Source organism: Camelus ferus, chromosome 6 (assembly GCF_009834535.1).
Source record: "Camelus ferus isolate YT-003-E chromosome 6, BCGSAC_Cfer_1.0, whole genome shotgun sequence".
Taxonomy (NCBI): Eukaryota; Metazoa; Chordata; class Mammalia; order Artiodactyla; family Camelidae; genus Camelus; species Camelus ferus.
This window is the reverse complement of record NC_045701.1, coordinates 80,454,420-80,478,145: the sequence shown is the minus strand read 5'-3', so window position 1 is coordinate 80,478,145 and position 23,726 is coordinate 80,454,420. Positions and strand designations below refer to the sequence as shown.

General features: G+C 39.4%; 2 protein-coding genes across 6 annotated transcripts in view; one reads left to right on the top strand and one right to left on the bottom strand.

Annotated features, from left to right (window-relative positions):
- Window positions 1-12,714, bottom strand: part of ZC3H14 (zinc finger CCCH-type containing 14) — a 37,099-nt gene extending 24,385 nt beyond the window's left edge. For 2 of the 5 annotated variants that reach the window (XM_032482482.1, XM_032482484.1), the window contains exons 1-9: window positions 12,521-12,594; window positions 12,043-12,085; window positions 6,979-7,093; window positions 4,797-4,837; window positions 4,125-4,320; window positions 3,346-3,775; window positions 2,485-2,645; window positions 1,995-2,095; window positions 148-303 (exon numbers count right to left, since the gene is read on the bottom strand). In XM_032482482.1, coding sequence (XP_032338373.1) covers window positions 148-303; window positions 1,995-2,095; window positions 2,485-2,645; window positions 3,346-3,775; window positions 4,125-4,320; window positions 4,797-4,837; window positions 6,979-7,093; window positions 12,043-12,085; window positions 12,521-12,556 — 1,279 coding nt within the window. In that variant the 5' untranslated portion in view covers window positions 12,557-12,594. Of the gene's footprint in view, window positions 1-147; window positions 304-1,994; window positions 2,096-2,484; window positions 2,646-3,345; window positions 3,776-4,124; window positions 4,321-4,796; window positions 4,838-6,978; window positions 7,094-12,042; window positions 12,086-12,520 lie in introns of all 5 variants that reach the window. The other 3 variants (XM_032482481.1, XM_032482483.1, XM_032482485.1) reach the window with 3 other exon arrangements.
- A 6,674-nt stretch (window positions 12,715-19,388) lies between these two features.
- Window positions 19,389-23,726, top strand: part of PTPN21 (protein tyrosine phosphatase non-receptor type 21) — a 63,838-nt gene continuing 59,500 nt past the window's right edge. Inside the window, exon 1 of the mRNA XM_032482477.1 lies at window positions 19,389-19,976. The gene's annotated coding sequence lies outside the window, so the exon portion shown is untranslated. The remainder of the gene's footprint in view (window positions 19,977-23,726) is intronic.

Here is a 23,726-nt window from a genome sequence, read left to right as displayed (position 1 = left end):
TAGATTTCCCTTATGGTCCCTTTTTCTATTTTGGGGTCTACTGAGCACTTTTCTCATAGTATAACTAACATTTCATAAATACTCATTGGAAAATATTTAATGCCGAATGAAAACAGTGTAAGGATGAAATATCATTTAAATTATTACCTTGACTTTTCTCTGTGTTATCTCCTTTTGTTTCCTCTTCTTTAATAGGTGAATTTATTCTGGGGGTCCTGCTTTGCCCCTGGACCATTTCTGCAAGCAATTCTTCTTGAGAAGTTCGAGTTCTGGGAGCAACTGGAAGTGTCTGTTTCTGTGAGACTTTTATATAAAAAGCAAAAAAGATGAAAATCCAAATGCAGTAATATATCAAAACTCAACAGCGAGTGTCATATTAAATATAAATGCCCCCTTGGGTTTAGAACATAAAAGGAGTTAGAAACAGTTCACAAATACCTCATTTTTCCTTACACTATTCCCTGACATAGTTACCCATACATATGTAAACATCTATGGATTTTAAACTACATGGCATTAAAACATTGTAGCACACGTGTATTCATTTTTAACCGAATGCAGTTTGGGTTCTGCTTCATGATTCTATAACAATTTCAAATTGTAATTCAGACAACCTAGGTAAAGAAAGAATCTGAACGTTATTTCTCACAACTGTAAAAGCAGGAAATTTCAAGATCACAGTAAATGTCTAAATTTCTCACTACTCTAAACATTCAATATTGCTGACGGACCAAACAAGGGAATGTAAATAGAGGAAATTATTATGTCAAGTTGTTAGCCTTTGCCTGATAACCCTTACCCTATATGCCAAAATCTGTTTACGTTCAAGGTTAAATTAGGGATGAGAAGAAAGGGGACAGATGACTATTAGGCTCAAAAGTTGCGAGCAGTTTACTTCACTTAAGGAAGGGGTCACATAAGAGATGCAGAAGAGAACAGAAAAGCAGAACAATGCTATAAGAACAGTCATCAAATCCATAATAAAAATAAAATTTAAAAATTTAGAGTGGGTAACCATCAGAGCTTATTAATAGAAAGTTCTGAACACTTGCTACAGCGCATGGGGCATAGAGGACAGAATTTAACGGCAATGTAGCACCCATGATTTGGTTTGCATTTCAGAATGAGCTTTATGGAAGATCAGATTACAGCTGACTCTTCTCCTTGTTTTAAAAACGTGTTAATACCTTTATATTCTTTCATAAAATAACAGTACTTCCACTAGCATTGGGACAGGAACATCACAAATGAGTCAATTCTTCATCATATTCCACTAATGAGTTCTATCAGAAGGAAAGAAACCAATCTATTTCTATACTAGACAAATTTTTCTAATTTCAGCCTTTTAATATCTTCTAATTTTACTCCCTTTTATACAATATAAATTCATATCTAATGTTGACTCTAATACTATAAATATGAAAGTCTCATATTTATCAAAACTCCCTTTAAAATTTCCATATTTCACACACTACAAAAGAGTAAAAGGCATTACAATTCCTCAAAGAACTAAGTTCCACTGACAGTTGGGAAAGTTTCTCAAACTGGTCAAATCTTTTTTTTAAACAAACAAAAGGATTTATTTACAAAGATAATTTGAAATTCAGTAATATTCAAACAAAAAAAAAGAAATTCAGTAATTTTCAAGCCTTTAAAAACAATATGGAGAGAATTAGGCTCCTTAGTATTTTGTTTCCATTTATTTAATTGAAGTATATATATAGTCAGTTTATAATGTTGTGTCAATTTCTGGTGTACAGTATAATATTTCAGTCATACATATATTCATTTTCAGTCTTTTTCACTACAGGTTACAGCAAGATATTGAATATAGTTCCCTCAAATCTCTCTTTAATTCTTCTTCTCTGAGCCTCACCTTGGTCCTGACGTTTGGCAGGCATCTTTATTTTTACAACACTTTGTGGAGCAATCATCTCTAACTTACTTAAGAGTTGTAGAAATCTCTTAATGTCAACATAATACATTTAAATTACCTGTAGAATAGTTAGTTGTTTTTGTGACAGATTCTTGAGCTTCAGATATAGCCTTCAAAATTAGATTCTTGTTAGCTTGTTTAGAAGGTGGAAGTGAAGGTCTAAAAAAATTAAGAAAAGTATTTTGATAAATTTTAGATTTGAGTTCTTTACAAGCTAGCCATCCATTTATACCTTCGTTGTATCCTTCTCTAGGTTTGGAACAGACTAGCTGTAGTTTTTAGGAAATGCCAACTGGATTGGAACCTTATAACTTTTTTTTAAAAAATGAATTTGGATCAACCTTCCTCCCACTCACATTACAATTTCTAGTATTTGCAATCTTCTCCAATTTTAGGCAATTTCTCTTTCATTAATGTTAAGTGTTTCTGAAAAACTGATGGAAAAGTCTTGTATGTGATTAAGTTTATATTTTCATGGTATCTTCTTCAAGAAACCCAGAAGACTCCACCAGGCAATAAAAGATCAATTTACAAACATATTCAGGTACCTCCGTTCAGGTTTTGCTGGCACAGACACACTGCTGGAGATGCTTCCTGTACGGGACCCACAATCATCATCTTCCTCCTCCTCTTCTCCATCATGATTGAGTTTTTTTACTTTAACAACTGAACTTACCACAGGCAACTTTCTCTTCCGGAAGTTTTCTTCCTGAAATAATATAAATTTACACTTACTTAGTTTCAAAAAATAACAAAGTTCTTTCACAGAATATCCTTTCTTTTATTTACTTATTTTTTTAACATTTTTTTTATTGAATTATAGTCAGTTTACAATGATGTGTCAATTTCCAGTGTAGAGCACAATTTTTAAGTTATACATGAACATACATATATTCATTGTCACATTCTTTTTCGCTGTGAGCTATGACATTCTTTCTTTTAAAGAAAAAGCCAGGCATATTAAGAATTTATGGGCTATTTCCCTAGTTTCTTATCAAAATACAACTAATATCCCTAATAGCCAACCCTTATCTAAAACAAAAACTAGTGCTTTACACTCATTTATAAACAGTAGCATATTGCACTGCTAAGGAAACCAATAAAATAGTTACTCAATTGTTCACTAGCAACTGCCATGAAGGATCTAAAACTGATTTAAAACCTTCCCAAAATTTTAAGGTAAGGTTAAAGATATCTCAAATGTTAACTTCCGAGGAAAGTAAACAAGATGTAAACTATCTGTAAAAGCCAGTTGTGGAGAGGAAAAACTGACTGGTATATTATGTTGAATAGCAGAGAAATCAGTTTAAAATAAATTTGCAATGTGTTTACTTATTCCATATACAATTCAGTATTAAGAACTGCCAATTTTCAGCTTAGCAAGCCAGAATTTAAAAGTATATACAAACCTCAATACTCATCTTTTCTGAGTTGTTTCTGAAGAAGGGACTGTAAGTCTCCTCCAAGTTGTTAAGCACTTCTGGTTCACACAAACGTCCTGTTTCATATACCCGGCTATTCTGCATATCAAGTTGCTTGGCAGCATGAATACTGTTTTGCTGTTGTTGAAATTGCAACCTGTTTAAATGAGCACTACTTTCTGCATTTCGACTTGCAGGTGGTCGATAAATTTCAATAGAAGGGCGAGAAGAGCCATATGTAAGTGTCACTGTAGGTTTTTTCTGAGATAAGGGATTCTCCTGCACAAAATTGAGGTCTTCATCAATGAGATCATCTGGTTCTGGCTTAATATCAATCACATCTTCAGATGGTGCTGGCTCCCTCAAAGGTTTCACTGTCGACATTAGTCGGGTTGCAGCTCCATCATCGTAAGTTTGTCTATTAAAAAATGAAAACAAAAAGGATGTGTTATCAATTTAGAGCAATACCTTAAACTCTTCCAAGAATATTTACATAATCTTAATAAAAAAGTGTGGATAATCCTTTTAGATTTCTATTAAAAACTTCTCTGAAATTGTACTCTTTTTTTTAAGCTTTGACTACATTTTAGATAAAAGATAATCATACTTTGGTCTTATCCATTCATTGTTTTAATCCAAAAAATTGCTCAAGACCAACTCACTGTTTCCAAAAGATTCTGAAAACAGTAATTTAAAGATACATTAACTAGTATAAATGCCACATATACATACCCATCTACCTACAGGAGTCCACACAGGACTCTTACCTGACATTAGTGGCCTTCTGCTCCTGTGAACTTGTAGAAACTCTAGAATCTCTTTTTTCAGGTCTAGTGCTGGAAACTGCAAGAGGTGGCACCGCAGCTTCGTGCCTTCTCTCATCTCCCCGACTGAAACCACTCTTGCTTGAAGGCACGTTACTCTCAAAGATGTTGGTATCAGAAGACTTTAGACTGGAGGAATCTAGAAAGAAAAATACATGATCTTCTTAATCTTTTTTTATTACTCTAAACCTCCACTGCCTCCTCACCAGTTTAAAAGCAGTAAGTGTTCTTCCACATTTTTAATGCCTAAATGATTATTTCACACATAGTGATATAGTATTTTATCCAACTTACTGTTACTGGACTTTTTAAGTAATTTTCAGTTGTAAAATACTGAAACATCCTTGAAGCTCTATTATTACACACATCTGTAATTATTTTCTTAGGATAAACTGCATGGTTTCCCTTCCTTTGGTTAAATTATCTTTGAATTATATTAAATTCGTTGCTCTTAATTTCACAAAAATTAGTTGCTTCCTTAAAAAGTTCAAATGAACTACTGTTTTCAAATTTATGGGTTTTTTCCTCAAAGCAGTATAAATGGCTTTAGAAACACAATCATATGCTAGAGCAAAATAAAAAATAAAAACCCAGACATGATTTCATGAAACTTACCAGTTGTTACAGAACGAAGTTTATCTAATACACCATGAAGCCTAAAAAAAAAAAAAAAAAAGTTAAAGATAATCAAGATTTAATTTCGGCTCAGGCAAGCACCTCTTGCCTGTGTGGCCTGCTGTTGCCTATAGCAGTGTAACTATTAAACTTTCCTAAACTTTACCCAAAAAAAAGATTTAATTTCAATCGTCCCTCTAAATTTGATGGCATTATAGACCGAATCTTCAGATAAATATTGATATATAGTACCAAATAATATTTAATGGATAAATGGTATTAAACTTAAGTTCCACATTTTAAAAAAAGGCTTTAGATGAATACTGTAGAAGCCAATCAAAAATCACATTTTTCATCATTATTTTCAACATCTAGCCTCTGCAAAAAATAAGGGTAAGGCTATCATCTGACCATACAGCCTTGATCCACAAAAAATATCATTTTGTTTCATAAGGACTAAAGATTCAACGCAGTTTATGATAAAAGAACAAAATAGCACAAATTTATAATATAACATTATTACAATTGCTTTATGCACAGTTTAAATTTACTTTTAATCTATTTATATAGTTTCTGGAACAACTTAACTGTGAGAGGTGAGAAAACTTCAAAATAATCTCAAAATATACTATATCACTTCACTATTACTTTCAAAACTAATTCTGTAAACAAGTACAGGTCGCAACTTTGCTTACAATGTAACCTATTTCAGTAGTTACGTGCCAGGCAGATTTGCCTTATAATCCTTCCAGAAGGCCATGCCTCCTGAAGACACAAGAAATATCTCATAATAATGCTTCACCCAGGACCCAGTCACATGACACTGTCCCCAGGACACAATTATTGCAGGCCTCCAAAGAATCAGAATAGTCTGTGGCTGACAGATGTCAATGAACACTTAGGAAAGGGAAGTGCCAAAACAGACACCATCACTCGCATCAGTACATGTCAAAGAACTGAATTTATGGCAAGATGAGAGAGTTGAATTAATCTGATTTTAAATGCAAAACCATTTAGTAATCTGTTTATATAAAAAAATTTGTCAACTTATCTGAGAAAGGACCTACTAGCTCAATCTCCCATATTATATTAGTGGGACTCAAAGTTGACCCAGAAGTCCAGACATAAAAAATGTGCATGAAACAAAACAAGTACCTGGACTGCTGAAGGCTTTATTTAAAACAAAAAAAAAGAAAAGAAAAAGGGAGTACTCATGATAATGGTAATTTCCCCAGTCAAAAGCATCATGATCTTTTTTGGTAAATTCCAGGGACAAAGTGTAACAGGTGGGTTAGGTCACCCACGCTGCAGGAGCATATGTACCAAAACATTTAAGAAACAACCGCTGCACTCAATGTTCCTCAAAGCTGCGTAATATAAGCCTAGAGCTGTGTGGAATTTCAAGAAAGCTTCACAAGAGTTGTAAAGGACATAGTTGCTCCATCATCAACTTGTGCTGTAATTGGTGGTTCCCAGTGAGGACCCTTATATGAGTACTTCCTGCTCTATTCTCAGCCACATCATTACCCTCCTCCAGCCTTCACTCTGCCTCATACCTGGTACCAGAATCCAGCCTGCCTTCTCAAACTGAATCTTACGCTTTTAGTCAGTATTCTCAACTAAAGGCGTGTGAGGTTTGAAAAAAGTCATTGCAAATTGTATTAATTTATGTTTGAACACAAAGTTGTCTATTTTAAAATTCCAAACTTTGAAAAGTTCCAAACGTTAAAAAAAATGATTTGAAATTTTGTCAAAAAAACTTGCTCCCTAAGTTAACTCACTGGAGAAAGCAATTCAGGAAGTTAACCCAGTCCAAAAAAACATCTGTAACTGGTTTTGGTGGAGAGAAAGGAAAAAGATGCTGAAGTTTAAAAAAGAAACATATTAACTACAATCAACACATACTAAGGACGTGCTATGGGCCAGGCACAGCTATAAGCGTATTACACTCATTTAATTCTCACGACCACTCTATAAAGGTGATTCACTATTCCCATTTTAAAGAAACCAAGGAAAGAGGCAGATCCAGGATTCAACCTTGGCAGTCTGGCTCCAGAGGCTGTGCTCTCAATGCTCACAACACTGAATCTGACTCTCCTGCCAGGAACCTCTTTTCCGACAGAACACCTACTCTTGATTTGTGCCAAACTTTGGTCTGAGGGGTAGATATTCAGAAACATACCATACGGTGAATCGAATTGTGTTGTTCCCTAGAAACAGGGACAGGTCCTCTGTCATTTGGTCCTGACTTTTCTTGTTGGCCACCATCACCATAATGTAATCAGGAAGTTCTTCATCTATTTAAAAGGAAAAGTATATAAAAAACTTTTTAAGCTTTCCTTAACATTTTCTTCTACTTAAAAGCTGACGTGCTAGAAAGTATAGATGTAGCTGTAAGAATATCTCAGCTCTACTGGAACTTGGTTGGACAAAAAGTAAAATTTTCTTTCTCTTTATTTCATAGGTATTTCAATTATTAGAAGGATGGGAATTAGGAAGAACTAATGAATATTTACACAACTAAATTCTCTAAATTACAGTACCACACCTGAGAATGTATTCACTTCCTTTAACCTTTTTAATATTGGTCAATAATTTCAGAGAAGCTTCTTCCAGAAAGCACAACAGACGTTTCCCAAAAATAATAACTGAATTTTGTTTAGTTTTGTGTGTCTGTTTTCAAAGTGATACTCATTTCCCAAGGAACATCTTTATTCATAGTAAAGGCAGATTTCAATTACTCAGGGTAACAAACCTGCAGCAACATCAAACAAATTAACACCACCCAAAAAGTCTGTATCATTTTGAAAACTTGATCTTAAGATTAAATAATTTCTAATCAAATCACTGTTTCATTCTTATATCCTCATAACACAGTGAATGAGGGTGAGGTCAACAACCAAAAACAACAAAAACAAAACTCTCCACAAGAAAAATACAAAAAAGGAAAGTCATTTACCATGAATTCTAATTTCTACCAAAAAATTCCTTTAGATCCTTTTATACTGTAAATACTCATAACATTTCTATGAAGGCAAAAAAGTTCATTTCGGAAGTACTGTCAGACATTTGTTTCAAGAAATATCAAAAATCCAGTTCAAGAAAAACACAAATACATTGTAAAAGCCCAATCTATAAATGGAAATAAGAGAAATCAGAATATTTGATGGAAGCACGCAATCCAATGTGAGGAGATAAAAGCAAGGACAAGTAGCCAGCCATTTATTTTCTTTGTCAAGTATCAAAAGGCTCCCACTGCTTTCTGGCAATTTAAGTAAATAAGCCTGGTAGCTTCTTTATGTAAAGTGTTCCTACTATGGGCTGCCACTGGTAATCCAAGAAAGGGAAACAAAGTTGGAGCACTTTGGCAGTTTTGATAGTTTTTCTCCCTCATAATGTCTGTCAATCACGAGAACAGGCTGCGCTTTCTGACACTATGTATTAGTTTGTATTTTCTAAAATTTTACAAGATCGGTGGTTGTTCTGGTACAGGATAGGGACAGGGAAAGGAAGGGAAGGGATACAAAGGAACCCCAGGAAAACCCAAAGGGAAACTTTGCGGAGTGAGGGATAATTCCTTAGCTTGATTATGGTGTATACATATCAAGACACAGCAAACTGTACACTTCAGGTGGAGTTTAATGTATACCAATTATATTTCAACAAAGCTGTTAGAAATTCATACATTGTTCTCTCAGTAGATACAAAATGAGAAATAATCTAATAAAAAATTAATGTGTTCATGATACACTCCTACAGAATTCTTATAGTTCTCAAGTTCATCTAAAATCTATGTACTGAAAAAATAGTAAAGATGTTGAAGGTTTCTGCAAACTCATACTTCTAGAACGTGAATGAAAGACTGTTCTGAATTATATCTATCATTTCACTAAAGTACTCCATTTAAACACACAAATGAAACCTTATCAACTCAACAAAAAGTTGTTCACCTTTGAATCTCACCCAATGTCCTGAAAATAGATATTCAAATATTTACTAAAGGATTACTTCCATAACCTTAAAGGTTTCCAGGACTCTTTCCAGCACAAGGAAAGGGATTAGAAAGTCACTCTTTTCAGAAGGACAATGATGTATATATACATACACAAATAATTTGGTAGCTAATTGTAAACAATATATACTTTCATTTCAAATAGAGTCTAGTGGTGACCCCTATTTAACCGCTTAATCTAAATTTATAAAAAAAAAATTAAGTTTTCAGCTGGGCCACTCAGACACAACCAATATGAAGTCTCTGCCCTTGAGAAATTTCCAGTCGTAAAGCAGAGACAAACAAGCTGAGCAGCTGTGCTAAGACGTTAACAGCTGGGACACTAAGTTCTAGAGAAGTGACTCCTATCCTTTTGTTAGCTCATCAACTTTGTATTATGAAGTTACCGTAACAGAAACACCAAGGACCCAGAAGACCTGAGTTTCTGCATCTTAAACCTGCTGCTGACCTGATCTACTTAGCTAGCCCTCCCCAAACTTCACTTCTTCACTTGTAAAAGGAGTAAAGTACCTGCCATCCCCACTCTAGCATTGTATTCAGGAACAAACAGACTATACAAAAATATTTTGAAAATTATAAAATACATGGTACCTTTAGTACAATTACATTTCACACTGGACTACTTACAACCAGGTTTTTAATAGGCTCAAAATTCTTGGTTTGAGATTTTTGATAATTGATAGGAATCATCAATAAGATTTAATTTAAACTCAATTAATATGTGTTCATGCTTTCATGTGCTAGAATTAAGAAAGTTCTCATGGTAGGTTTTCTCTGCATTTCTTTGACCCAAAACAAGTTCTTGGCACAAAACAGGCATCCATGAAGTGTTGAATTAATTAAAGAATAAATCAATCCTGGTTCAGCTTCATCTTTAACTTCTGAGCCTCAATTTTCTTATCCATTTAAATCTTACAATTCTGACAAGTAATTTATAAAATGTACTCAGTATGTGGTAAATTAGCAATTCTCAAACAATTTCATCTCAGGCCCCCTTTACACTACTGAAAATTACTGATGATCCCAAACCTATTCATACTTGCCATACTAGAAATTAAAACTAAGCATTTTTAGACTCATTTAAAATGATATACCTATCATGTTAACAATAAATCTATGTTAACATAAGATTATTTTTATGGAAAAAATCTTGTTTTCCAAAATAAAATAAGTGCAAAAATGTTATATTTTTGTAAATCTCTTTAATATTTGGTTTAAAAGAAAACAGCTGAATTCCAGTTTCTACTTCTGCATTTAATCTGTCGTGCTATTGTTCTCAATGAAGAACGTGAAGAAAATCTGACCTCAGGTACGTAACTGGAAAAGGAGTATTTTAATAGCATTTTCAGATAATGTGGCTATTCTTCTGTATCAAAAACTCAACAAGTGGGAGTTTCTTAAAGATTAGCAACAATACAGAAACTAAAAATGTATCAATGACCTTTTTGTACTCTGCTACATGAAAAATCCATTGATCCATCCTGCAGAAACTTTTAATGGATATTTTATCCTTGTACAATTTTACAAAATCATGCATTGGTCATTTGAAAAACACTGGTTCACTGAGCTATACAAACCACTGACAAACCACATAACATTTTGTTATGCAATACAGAAGAATCATTTGCTGATATCACCACTGACTTCATCAGAAATCCTGAAGTATTGTAACGCTGTCAAGTTTACGAGGGAAGACAAAAATTTTCCAAAATTCTAATTTTCATTTGAAAGTTCAACCTCTGTCACTGGCAAAAAAAGTCTCAGTTCCTTTGCTCACTTCCAGGAAATGTCTGCCAAATACCCAAATGTATACAACTAGCTTGGCAGCCCATCTTAGAAGTTAAAAATGAAGTTCCAAAGGTGAGACGGGGGAGGATAAATTAGAAAGAAATGGGATTAAGAGATACAAACTACTATAAATAAAATAGGCAATAAGGATTTACTGTACAGCACAGGGAATTATATTCAGTATCTTATAATAACCTCCAACAGAATATAATCTGAAAAAAGTACACGTATATGTAACTCAAATCATTTTGTGTATGCCTAAAACTAACGCAATACCATAAATCAACCAAACCTCAACTTTAAAAAAGTTCCATGAAAAAGATGGCTAGTTCAGTTTTCAACTCAATCACATGAATCCTCTTCCTTAAGACAACCCATCACATTCAGTATGGCAGAAGTACTTTATGAGTAGTTCCTATTTCCTCACGTAACATATTAAAAAACTGTAATCAGGGCCAGGGGTTAAAAAATATTTCAATTTATGAATTACATTTGTAAGTGAAACTGGCCTCTCTTTTTTTTTTTAACTGCAAGTGGAAGGGTGGTGAATATGATAATTTCTTGTAAACTTTGGTGTGAGGTATTGATTCAGGTTTTCACCCACCATTACTTTGGCACAATCCAAACGTCAGCACAGTGAAGATGGCAAATATCTGTCAGTATTAATATGAAAATGGTTTCGACTTCAGAGAACCTTGGGGTCTCCCACACCTGGAGAATCACTATCATTAAGTGGTAGCTATTATTTTTGTAAGAGGCACCAGCTTTGGAGCCAAACAGACCCAGGTCTCAATCCGTAAAACCTTGCTCAAGTCAATTATTCAAAGCCTCGGTTTCCTTTCCTGTACAACTGGGGCACACTACCACTTACCTTCTTCCAGTGGACTACTCGGGATTAGCATAACCAATGTATACACAACAGTGAAGAACAGTGCCTGGCCCAGAAGAAACATTCAAATTATAAATCATAAGAGAATAAGAAGAAAAAGGACACATTACTGCCCGGAGATAAGAAAGGGACAGAAAAAAAAAAAAAGAGAGAGACAGACAGAGATCTGAAAACAAAACTCACTGAACCATGACAGAGGCAAATGCCACAATGCATCAAACATTCATATGCAAAATACTAATTCTAAAAAATGAAGATCAAGAAGGAAAGGGAATAGGAAAAAAAAGAAAAAAATCAGACAAATGTTAAGGAAAATATGATAAAGCCTCAAAAAAGCTAAACAATTTCAAAACACCCTATTAGAATGGGGTTTCGGGGGGAAAAAATACAAAGCTTTCACTGAAGACGGAAAGAAAAGAAGTAACCTGGGAGTTATCAGATTTGAATGCAGAAGGGCGTCTCTCCCAAGTCAAAGGTACGATGGGAAAAAATGCATTCACTAACATTCCGTTCGCTGCAAACTCTAAAGTCCATTAGGCTAACAACAAAAAACTTACCCACATAAGCTCCTAATTCTTGCAATTTCCCCTTAATGGCACTCTGAGGGAAAAAAGACAAACGTGCATGAGAAAGGCGGCCCTTGGAAAACAGACCGACTGCAGCGCAGAGGCAACTTCGCGAGTGCGCGCACCTCCGGCCCCTCGGCGCTCGGGTGGGGGCGGGGAGGCTCCGCGGCCCCCTCCCCGGGCCCCTCACCCGCGGCGCCCCCTCCAGCTCGCCGCGCGGCTCTCGCCCGGACCCCCACGCCTCCCTCCGTTTCCCGGCCGCTCCTTCCTCAGCCGCGACTGCGCCCAGGCCCGAGGCGGCCTGGCGTAGGAGGCCCCGCTCGCCGGCCCCGCGGCCCTTCAAGAGCGCCCGGCGACCAGCAGGCCGCGGTGTCCAGGCCGGGCCCACCACCCCCGTTACTCCTGACAACCGCGCGCCCGCCCGCCCGCCGAGGCCCGGCTTCCCGCCCCCGCCCGACGCTGGCCTCACCCGGATCTTGCGGCTGATCTCGGTGCCGATCTCCATGGCTCCGGGGCGGGCGGCCGGCTCAGCACTGCGCAGCGTTCCGCTTACTGGTAGCCGGACGCCGGCTCCCAGCCCGCAGCCTCGCCGCCACCGCCACCGCCGCTCCCGGCCGCGCGCTCTGCGTGACCCGCCCCCACCGGCCCGGCGTGCCGGGGCGAGCCAAGTCCAGCGCGCTTGCGCCTGCGCCTGCGCCTGCGCCTGCGCGCACTTGGGCTCGCGGAGCCTGCGCTCTAGCGACCTCTGCTGGCGGCGAGGAGAGCAGCGGCGTGCGGACGACCTCGGCTTTTCTTCGCCTCTACAGGCACCTGGGGAGCCGTTCATTCTTCGCTTTCCTCGCCCACACTCTCCTATGGAGAATAAATATGAATTAAATGTGCAGCTAAAAGATCCCTGGCTTTGATGTGAGATCTGAATTCTGATCGAACCTTCACTTAGTGGGATATTGGTCTAGATACCCAAAGTATTCAGTTTTCTTATCTGTAAAGTAGAGGCTGCCTCCTAGCGGTTGCATTATAATTGCACTTGGAGGGAAAATGGACTATCCGGTGCAGCAGAACCGATCCATCTTAGTCATTTCCTTGACTCTTCAACTACCCTGGTTCTCCTGTGACTGGTTCTACCTCCCTTCTCCCAGGCCCATCCGTGACCTTTAACCAGAATCTAATCCTCATCCTCCTGCTCCTCTCTCTCTCCTTTGGAGAACTCTTTCATTCTCAGGACTTCAACTCTCACCTCCATGAAAGTAACTGAATTTTCCATCAGCCCTGAATTCTCACCTAAACCCCATTCCCAAATTCCAGATAACTACAGGCATTTGTATTTTCTCCAAATTCAGTACATCAAAACTGAAGTCTTTATCGTCTTCCCCCTCCGCCACTCAAATTGGTTTCTGCTCCTGACGTCCTCGTTTCTATCAATGGCACCTTAATTCTCCCTATCTCTGATCATAAATCCTTAGAATCAGAGTAAGCATAGAGAAAGATCTCCCCTCTCCCCATATCTGCTAATTCCTGAAGTACTCTTCATTGGTTATTAATTACTGCATAACAAATGACCACACACTTAGCAACTTAAAACACACACATACGTCAACTTGTGGTTTCTGTGGATCAGGAATCTGAGCGCACAGATTAGCTAGGTCCTCTGCTCAGGGTCTCATAAGGCTGCAGTTGAGGTGTCAGGCAGGCTGTGTTCTCATCTGGAGGCTTGTCTGAGGAAGAAGCCACTTTCAAGCTCATTCAGGTTGGTTTTTTTTGGTTTGTTTGTTTTGTTTTGGAGGGAGGTAATTAGGTTTATTTATTTATTATTTTTTAGTGGAGGTACTGGGAATTGAACCCAGGACCTCCTGCACGCTAAGCACACACTCTACCACTGAGCTATACCCTCCCCTTCTCAAGCTCATTTAGATTTTAAGCAGAATTAATCTCCCTGATGCTTGCTGAGTGAGATCCCTACCTTTTTTCCTGGCTATTGTCTGGAGACCACTCTCAGGTCATAGATGTTGCCCACAGTTCCTTGCCAGGGGCTTCTCCAATAGGGCTGCTCAATAAATCAAGCCCTGGAGAAGAGTGTCAGCTCAGGGAAGGTCCAGTCCTTCTTTTTTAAGGACTTTCATTTGATTAAGTCAGGGCCACCTAGGTCTGACCCCGAAATCAACTGATTTAGGGTCTTAGTTACATCGGCAAAATCCCTAACCTTTGCCACATCCATTAGCTGCAAGCAAGTCACGTGCTGCCTACATACAAGGGGAGGGGATTACAAAAGGTGTGAACAGCAGGGGCAGGAATCTTAGGGCTGGCCACCTACGGTCTGTCTGCCACACGGCCCTTCATCTCATATATTCCTTTTTTCCTTCTGAGTTCCCACAGCATGTTTGTGGGAGCTACTAGTATAACATAATATCCTTTCTGTGATGTTTATTTCATTTGTGTGTGTGAGTGTGTATGTGTGTCTGTTTGTCCTCTCTAACAAAATTATAAACTCCCTGTAGGTCTGTATTTCTCCAAAATTTCTTTTGGGGTGCCAGACACATAGTAAGCACTTACTAAATATTTGTAGGATAAAATAAATTCATGATCTAAATTACAAAAGCATTTCTCACAGATAAATCCAGTGATCGTGCACTCATTCAACGTTGATAAGAGGCAGCAGAGCAGAGTGACTGAGAACAAGGACACAGGAGCCAGACTGTCTGGGTTGGAATCCCAGCTCTACTACTCCCTCTGACTCCTTAGGCAAGTTGCTTATCTCCTCTGTGCCTTAGTTTCCTCATCTGTGACATAAGTATAATACCAGTTTCTCCTTCATAGAGTTACTATGAGGATGAAGTAAGTTAATAGTTGAGAAGTATTTCAAACTGTGCCCATTGCAGTACTGTTTGCTGGTTAAAAATTAAATGTCTACCCTGAGACAGATGCTGTGCTAGGATCCAGAGCACAAGGATGAGCAAGACCCAGTCTCCACATTTTCTTTTTTTTTTTTTTTTTTTTGATAGACTTTTTTTTAGAGCAGTTTCAGGTTTACAGCAGAATTGAGCAGAAAATACAGAGTTCCCACATAGCCCTCCCCACCCACACATATATACTCACCTATCCTCAATATTCCTCATCAGCGTGGCCTATTTGGTACAATCGATGAACCAACATGGACACATTATTATCAACCGAAGTCCATAGTTTACATTAGGGTTTACTCTTGATGTTGTACATTCTATGGGTTTTGACAAATGCATAATGACATGTAGCCACCATTATAGTATCATACAGAATAACTTCATTGCCCTAGAAATCCCTTGTGCTCCATCTATTCATTCCTCCCTCCCTCTCTCCAAACCCCTGGAAACCACAATCTTTTTATTGTTTCTGTAGCTGTGCCTTTTCCAGAATGTCATTTGGTTAGAATCATACAGTTTGTAGCCTTTTCAGACTGGCTTCTTTCATTTAGTAATATGTCTTTTGAGTTTCTTCTATGTCTTTCATGGCTTGATAGATTTTCTTTTTAACTGTACATATATTTTTTAATTTACATATATGTACTGTTCATTGTTTCTAAGAACGTTTAGAGCTTTAGCTTTTTAAACATACATAGTTATCAAAGGAATAAAGCCAACCACAAAATAAGAATTAACTCAAAAAGATACATACACTCTGTTATGAACAGCAACATTGTAATTTTCAAGATATGGAAGCGTCCTAAGTGCACATCAGTAGTTGAATAGATAATGGAGATAATAGATTACAAAGCTGCATCTTACAGGGGAGCACCTGGAACAGTGTTGGACCACGGAACACCATGGGTTTGGTAGGGTTACCAACTCTGTGATCGGGACACACTACACACTCCAGCGATCTGAATATGCGAGTTCTTAAGCAGCCTGCAAGTCTCTTCCTGCATAATTTTCAATGGATTGTCTTGAAAGTTAACTCTTTCTTGAATACATTTTAATAAAAGTTTCACTAGTCCAAATACATTTTAATGAAAACATTCTCTATTTTTCCAAAAATGTTCTATCAGTCTTATCTAAATACTGACTAAGGATTTTGTACCCAGTAATGGCAAAACATGGGTTTGCATCCTTAGTTCTGAAATGGTGGGTAGAGATAGAAATGATGTTCTTGGCTTTCGGATTGTGAGTGTTGAAAATGCAGAGACTCGAGCGCTCTAATATTTGCATTATAGGGGTCCCAGAAAGAGAAGAGAGAGAGGAAAGACCTGAGAAAATGTTTGGAAAGGTAATAACTGAAAACTTCCCCAACTTGGGAAAGGAAATAGTCACCCAAGTCCTAGAAGCACAGAGAGTACCACACAATTAAGAGTAAGGAGAAAATATTAAAATTAGCAAGAGAAAAGCAACAAATAACATACAAGGGAACTCCCATAAGGTTACCAGCTGATGTTTCAGCACAAACTCTACAGGCCAGAAGGGAGTGACACGATATATTCTCCAGTTAAAGTGATGCAAAGGGGAAACTTACAACCAAGAATACTCTGTCCAGCAAGGCTGTCATTTGGACTTGATGGAGAAATCAACAGCTTCACAGATAAACAAAAGCGAAAAGATTTCAGCACCACCAAACCAGCTTTACAACAAATGTTCAAGGAACTTCTCTAGTTGTCAAACCATAAGAAAAGAGAACAAAAAGAAGAAAGAGAGAGAAAGAAAAAAGAGTCCTACAAAAGATTGCTTTGGCTGGTTTGGGGTCTTTTGTTCCAGTTCTGTGAGGAATGTCATGAGTATCTTGACAGGGTTTGGGTTGGATCTGTGGATTGCTTTGGGTAGTGTGGCCATTTTGATAGTGCAGATTCTTCCAATCCAAGAGCACAAGAAATCTTCCCATTTCTTTGTGTCATTTCAGTTTTCGGAGTATAGGTAACCTCCTTGGTTGGGTTTATTTCTAGGCATTTTGTTGTTTTTCATGTAATGGAAATGTCTCTGCCCATTATAAAATTCTGGTTTTGAAGTGAAAAAAAAAGTGAATGAAGGGCTGCAAAGGGCAAAATATCCTTTTTTATGGGTGAGTTGTATTCCATTCAATTTAGATTCTTGCAGAGGATGGTAATTTACATAGTGAGGGATAGTGGGTACTCACCAAGCTATCAAAGCAGATTAATTTCTTAACTCCTAAGAAAAGATGTCAATGTACCACCAAAACCATAGTTTCCTTCCCTTTTGTTGAGCATCTGTTTGTGTAGAAATTAAAAATATTTTAAACTTTATTTTCATAAGCATTACCTCTATATGAAGAAAAATGTATTATATGCCACTTCTGAGTAACAAAAGAAAATAAAGATATAGATATGTAATTGATTATTTATCCACATAATATCTCCAGATGGATACATAGGATTGTGGTCACACCAGTTACCCCAGAAGGAGAGCAGACAGGATAGGAAGGAGACTTTTCACTTATATCATTTTCTACCTTTTAGGGTTAAACCATATAAATTGCTTCACTTCCTTCCATACAAACATAAGCCAATAACTTGATGCCGAACACTTTGAAGGCATTGTTCAAGTGGCTTGTCATGGGGCTGTTACTGTCAAATTAACATGGTTGTGGGAAAATAGAGCTTAAGTACTTAGTCAGCAAATGGCACTTGTGGACTGTGAGGGAGGAAGTTCAACTCATTTGTCTAACATTGCTTGGGTTTTACGATCATTTTCTATTTTTAAAATTCTTTTATTTTCTTCCCGATTCAATTAACAAGTTTTTATTTAGTGCCTACTCTCTGCTCAGTAGTGTCCCAGGAATTCTAGGAGATACAAAAGAAGCCTTCATGAAATAGTTTTTAAAGTTCTTGCCAAGTCTGGGGATTACTGTGGAATGGGGTGGCTCACAAGTTGTCTTGGAAGCAGAGCCTTGACTTGAGGCTTGAAGAGAAATGGAAGCAGGGCAGGAGGTTCTCTGGGCCAGGAGAGACAGCTTGATGGAGGCATTAGGAGGGAAGAGAGACACAGGATGGTCAGAGAGGCTGAGCCCAGTTTAGAAAGGCCCTAAAGGTCAGGCACAAAAGCTTAGCCTTGGGGGTTCATGGGGAGCCATGAACCCCAGGGAGAGATAAGCCTGGTATTATTAGCATGGAAAGAAGAGAGAACAGAAACCAGAGGCAAGGAGGCCACCCTTGTTGCAATAATCCAGAGGTAAAATGATGGGGGATGAAGGTTTCCATTGGAATGGTGGTGGTGGTGGAGTGTTGAGGAACAAAGAGGAAGGAAAGAAAGCGTGAGACATTTCAAAGGAGGAACTATCATGTCTTGGTGATTGGCTGGAGAAGGAAAGGGAGAAGACTTAGATAATTTCAATTTTTCTAGTTTGAGTGACCAGAAGAGTAGCTTATTTTCTCTTTTCTTTCCTCACACACAAACTGACCCCCCCCATAGTGTCCAGTTGAAATATCAGTTACAAGCAGAATTAATTAATTTTTTCCAATTAGAAACACATGAAACCTTATTTGTCTTGAGCTCCAATACCCAGCCCAAATCCTGCCTGTGGTTTGTTCCTGCATAGGGCTCATACCTCTAGGGTGGTGCTTACACTCTAGCCTTGTTTGTCCTGTGAATGTGTGGTGTGTAGGTTCATCACCCACTAGACCAGAAGCCCTCTGTGTGCAGGGACCATGAGTAAGTACTCAACAAGCGTCTGTTGAAGAAAAGGAGATGTAAATGAAAAGTAACATAAAAAAGCTTTCCAGAAAGGAAAGCATTGAAACAATCATTTAAATTAAAATTTGCATAAATAAAGTTTCTCTGGTCCAATCACTTTACATGCCAAGTAAAGATGAAACACCCTACTGTAATGGATTTAGGGCCACACAGTTTTATTCCTTGGCTTAAGTTGCAGTGCAGTAATAATAATAATAATGCAATGTAACAATACCATGCAATAATGAAATTGCTGATAGACCCTAGAATGAAATGAAACACTTCACATACATTACACAAGTTACTGGAAAGTGATTACTAGTATTACCATTTTATAGGAGAGGAGCAGGCACAGAAAGGTTATTCGCACAAGGTCACCCAACTGGTAAGTGTTGGCTCTGAGATTTGAACCCATAAAACTCGGCCCTGCAGTTCCCATCCTTAAGACCTCTACTTTGTATTGCATGTACATACGGCTTTTTTGAAGACCTACAAGTTATCAACCTTTCTTAGGGGAAGGGGACTTAGCCACTCTATACCAATGTTTTTTTTTCTTTCTTTCTGTTTTTCTTTTTATGGGTTATATCCTCAGATGAAAGCACGGGGGGAAGAAATAGCATATTTGTTTTCACAAATGTAGTAAACGAACTCCAGCAGTAATAGTACTTTACAGACCGTCTAGTAACAACACGGGAATAAAACCCTTTCCCTGGCACCGATATAATATCCCCCTCCCCTCATTTTTATTAAAAGCCTCGCTTTATTTGGAAACTCTTAAAATAAGTGGTCATATGATTAAAAAAAGCCGCGGCGCGCCCCCTCCCCGGCGGCCGGGCGCAGCTGTCCGCGCCTCCCCCGCCCGCATTCCAACTCTCTGAGGTCACGGCCCGCCGCCGCCGCCGCCGCCGCCTCCTCCCGGCCCAGGGGGAGGGACGCCCGGCCCCGGCCGCTCCGCTGCTCCGGCCGCGCGTCCCGTGCCCGTCCGTCCGTCTGTCTTCCTGCCGCTCCGGCCCCCGCCCGGCTTCTTTGTGCGGCGCTGCTGGCCGGCCGGTCCCCCTCCGGGCCTCTCCCCTCGCCGCGGCCGCCGCGGGACTCTGCGCGGGGGAATGGTCTGCGGGCCGAGTTTGGGGAGACAGGAAGTGAGGCGTGCGAGCCCCATGAGCGCGCCGCGGCGCGGGCTAGCGTGCAGGCGCGGCTGCGGCGGCCGCGCAGCGGGGCCCCGGGAGGCGGGCCGCTGAGCGGGGCTGCGCGGCCCCGAGGATGCGGGAGCGGGAGCAGGTGAGGGCGCGGGGGCCAGGCCAGCGGGCGGAGGGCGGAGGGCGGAGGGCGGAGGGCGGAGGGCGGGCGCGAGGCCGAGCGCTGGGGTGTGTCCGCGAGTCGGGACCCCGGAGTCCCGAGGATGGGTCCCGGCTACCAGACCCAAGGCAGGAGCGTAACAAAAAGAAAAGTCTTCCTTTTCCAGGTTTTCATCGATCTACTCGAGTAATAATTTCTAAAGCGGGTCCTGAACTTCTCTTCTGAAATCCTCGGCTGATTGTAGCGGCTTAATTCCTGGATCAGGGTTTTAAAAGTCTTAGGCATGTTTGTGCCTCTCGGCATATAAAGTGCAAGACTTGCCAGATAACTTTGGCGAGAAGGCGAGTAGGGAAGGACTGTTTGGTGGTGATGACTTGTTTTGTTTTTGGAGTATAGAGTGTTTACTCTGGAAAAAAGAATTCTTGGGTCTGCAAATTCCGACTTGTGATTTCTGCAAATCCTGATGAGATTGGCCGCTCTTGGCATGCTCGTCTTATTTTCTTTTTTGCTGAGAAGGCCTTATAATAATAGCGTGTGCTCGCAAACACGTTTGAAACACTCCGTGTGCTCCAAGTGACAACTGCTGTATGCCTGATGGTTGCTGACAGATTTTTTAAGTTTAGGACATGATAGAAATTTTACTCCGAAAATAGTTGTCTGTTTTGTTTCTAGGACATTTTATATTCGAGTTCTACGCATAAATGTTCAGGAGAAACATGCGTTTCCTTTAATCCTATAGATCTACATATTATTCTAAAAGTGTCATATACTGTTTTAGTGATTGTTTTATTTCAAAGCATCATTGGCAAAATTACATGTGGTGAGGACTTTATGCAACAAGGGGGAAACCATAGGATTCAGAATTAAAGTGTATAAGAAACTTCTGAGAAAGGATGTGAAAACATTAAAATGAATTCACAAATCTCAGACTGCCTTTTGAAAACCTGAACAGAATTTAGTATGTACCTGTTTTTTATTTCAAAACAAAGTTATTTTTGTAGAAAAGCAAAATATCTCCTAGTATTTTCCTTCAATAGCTAATTATGAATTATCTGTTTAGTAGTTAGATAAGTTATAATTCCAGACCCAGCTACTTTTCAAATTACTTAGTTATTTTACACCTGAAACAGACCCCCCAAAACCATCTCAAATTTCTGCTTACCCATTCAGACATTCATAATTTTATAACATTTGGTAGCAAAAGCTGTACATAACTGAAAATTAAGAGGCATAAATCATTGATAATTTTGTAAATTATTAGGCAGAAATTATTTTAATACAGGTTTTATATAAATAACCAAAAAGCAAGCTATTCTTATGGATCTAAGGCAAAAATGCATCTGATACACCCCCCCCAGCTGTTTCAATTACATTATAACAGCTGCCAAAATAAAGAGAAAACATTGGCTTTTTTTAATCCCTGATGCTGTAAAACATTTCAAATCTCAGGGACAATGGAAAAGTTTTACTCTGTTTGCTTCATCAGAGCATAAGTTAATGATTAAGTTGTATAGTGTAGTATCTACTGCCTTCAAGGCATAGTTCTGTATTTGTAGTAAAGAGAATACCATATTTGAATACCCCAAGACAAATATTCATTTTTTCTCTTAATATACACAATATCTTGTCTCTTCATTTATATGATTTAATCTGTCCTGTTACAAGTTACCATAATTTGTATATAATATTGAAATTCACCCCTCATCTCTTGAAAGGGTACTTAGTGTATATGATATGTCTATATAATCTTTTTAAAATTATACAAACTCATGGCTCAGCAGGCAATTTTCTAATTGAAAGCTTATTTTTTAAGGCACTCATCTCTCGATTTTTTTTTCCATTTTGCCTCAACTGTCTGTTTGGTTTATACCCTGACATAGCAAAGAGCATTGAAAACTCCAAGTAGAGCCCATATCTTTTTATAATATTTATTTTCTATTCCCCTTTAGTATGGTGTTTTTACCTTCCGACAGCACTCAGCAAATGCTGTTAATTAACACGGTGCTTTAGGTAGTTCTAGTTTTCTTTTTCCCTCTGGCCTTCTTTTATTTCTTGTTTTTAGCTTTTATTTTTCCAGCCATCCGGGGATAACCAGAGCCCAAAAAGCAAAACAAAATCCAAACTCAAAGAACGAAAACAACAGAAAACCGTGGTTGGGTCCTAATTAGAGATACAGCCATGTATGTAATTATAGCATGCGTGTAATCTCCTTAAGAGCAGCGACGGCTTATGATTCGTCTTAGGTGTCTCTAAAGGCCCACTACTAAGAGACGTATTACACTTATTTGGAATGTAATTATAAAATGTTAAGCTTGGCAAAGCCTAGTGTAATAACTAAACTGTATCTCTAGATCTCCCACCCCCTAGCCCTGAGTGCCCATCACCTCTGGGGCTGAGACGCAGTCAGAAAAGCGGAAAAGAGCAAGGTACGGGGAGTGAGGAATCAGGGATCGGTTCCCAGCTCAGCCTGTCCTAGTGTGGAGCTGAGAAAGCTGCTTCTCTCGAGGCCTCGGTTCTGTATCCGCCAGATGAGAGGGTTGGGGGCTGACTCTGCCCCTCTGCGCGGGTCCCTGCCCAAGTTCAGTGTAGCCAGCCACGGCCGAGCCTCGCTGTACGATTCATCCTGGGGGGGTCAGCCTCTGTTCAGAAGATAACGGAGGGTGGGTACCGTTCCGGGATTTTGCAAATATCCGCGATTTTGTAGACTCATTTAGGGGAAAAAACCCAGCCAAAATAAAATTTCCCTGCTGCCGTTAATGCCCAGTTTGCTTCAGCCCAGGCGTTACCACCAACAGGTGTGTTTTTAAAAGTTGTTAAGTTGGTATTTCGGGGGTCCTGAGGCTCCAAATCGGGAATCAAATGGACCCCGCCCAAACATCGCCTTCGCCTGTGGCGCTGGTGCTGGGTTCTTTAAATGTTCCCTCCGGCGTCGGCGGGGGCCCGTCCTAACCTAGCGCGTCCGTCCGGAAACGGGGCCGCAGGCGGAGGGTTCCGGGGCCTCCGAGGCTGCGCGTTGTCCCGGCAACGCCACCTGGTCTTCCGGGGGGAGGACGCGGGACGAGTCCAAGCCCGAGCTCTCCGCAGTCCTCGCGGCCTCATGGGCTTGCTGAGCTCCGTCGGCCCGTAGTTAACTCAGGATGGCGTTTAAGGCCTCGCCCACCTCCTCTTTTGGGCCACGGCCCCGCTTAGGTGAAGGCTCACCGCCTCTTTAGGCGTCCCCACCCGAAGAGGGCCCAGGGCCACGCTTTTCAGAACTTAAACACACTCGCGGTGGTAATCCGATAACAAGCATTTGTTGGCTCTTTTATAATTCGTTTATAAATAAATCAATCTGGTGACGTAAATATTTATAAATCAGAAAAGGTTTATTTAATAAATGCTTGTTAAATGTTCACCTTGTTTGAACCTCACAGCTGCTACATGTTATAGGAGATTGTTCCATTCGGGTTCAGGGTTAATTTGCCTAATTGGGACTGAGACTTGAATTTAGCTCTTTTGGAGTTTTTTTGTTTTTTGTTTTTTGCAATTATCTCACTTAAGGACTAAAGAGCTCCGACATTCGGAGTATCGAGGAGCCAAAAAGTTAACTATGAAAAAAACAAAACTTTATTTAAAATAGAAAGAGGACCACTAATGCTAGCTACTAAATTTGGGTTTATAGTAATGCCAACCATTATCTCATTTAATCCTGAAGGTAGCCACACATTGTCACCACTATTTGTGGGATTGAGT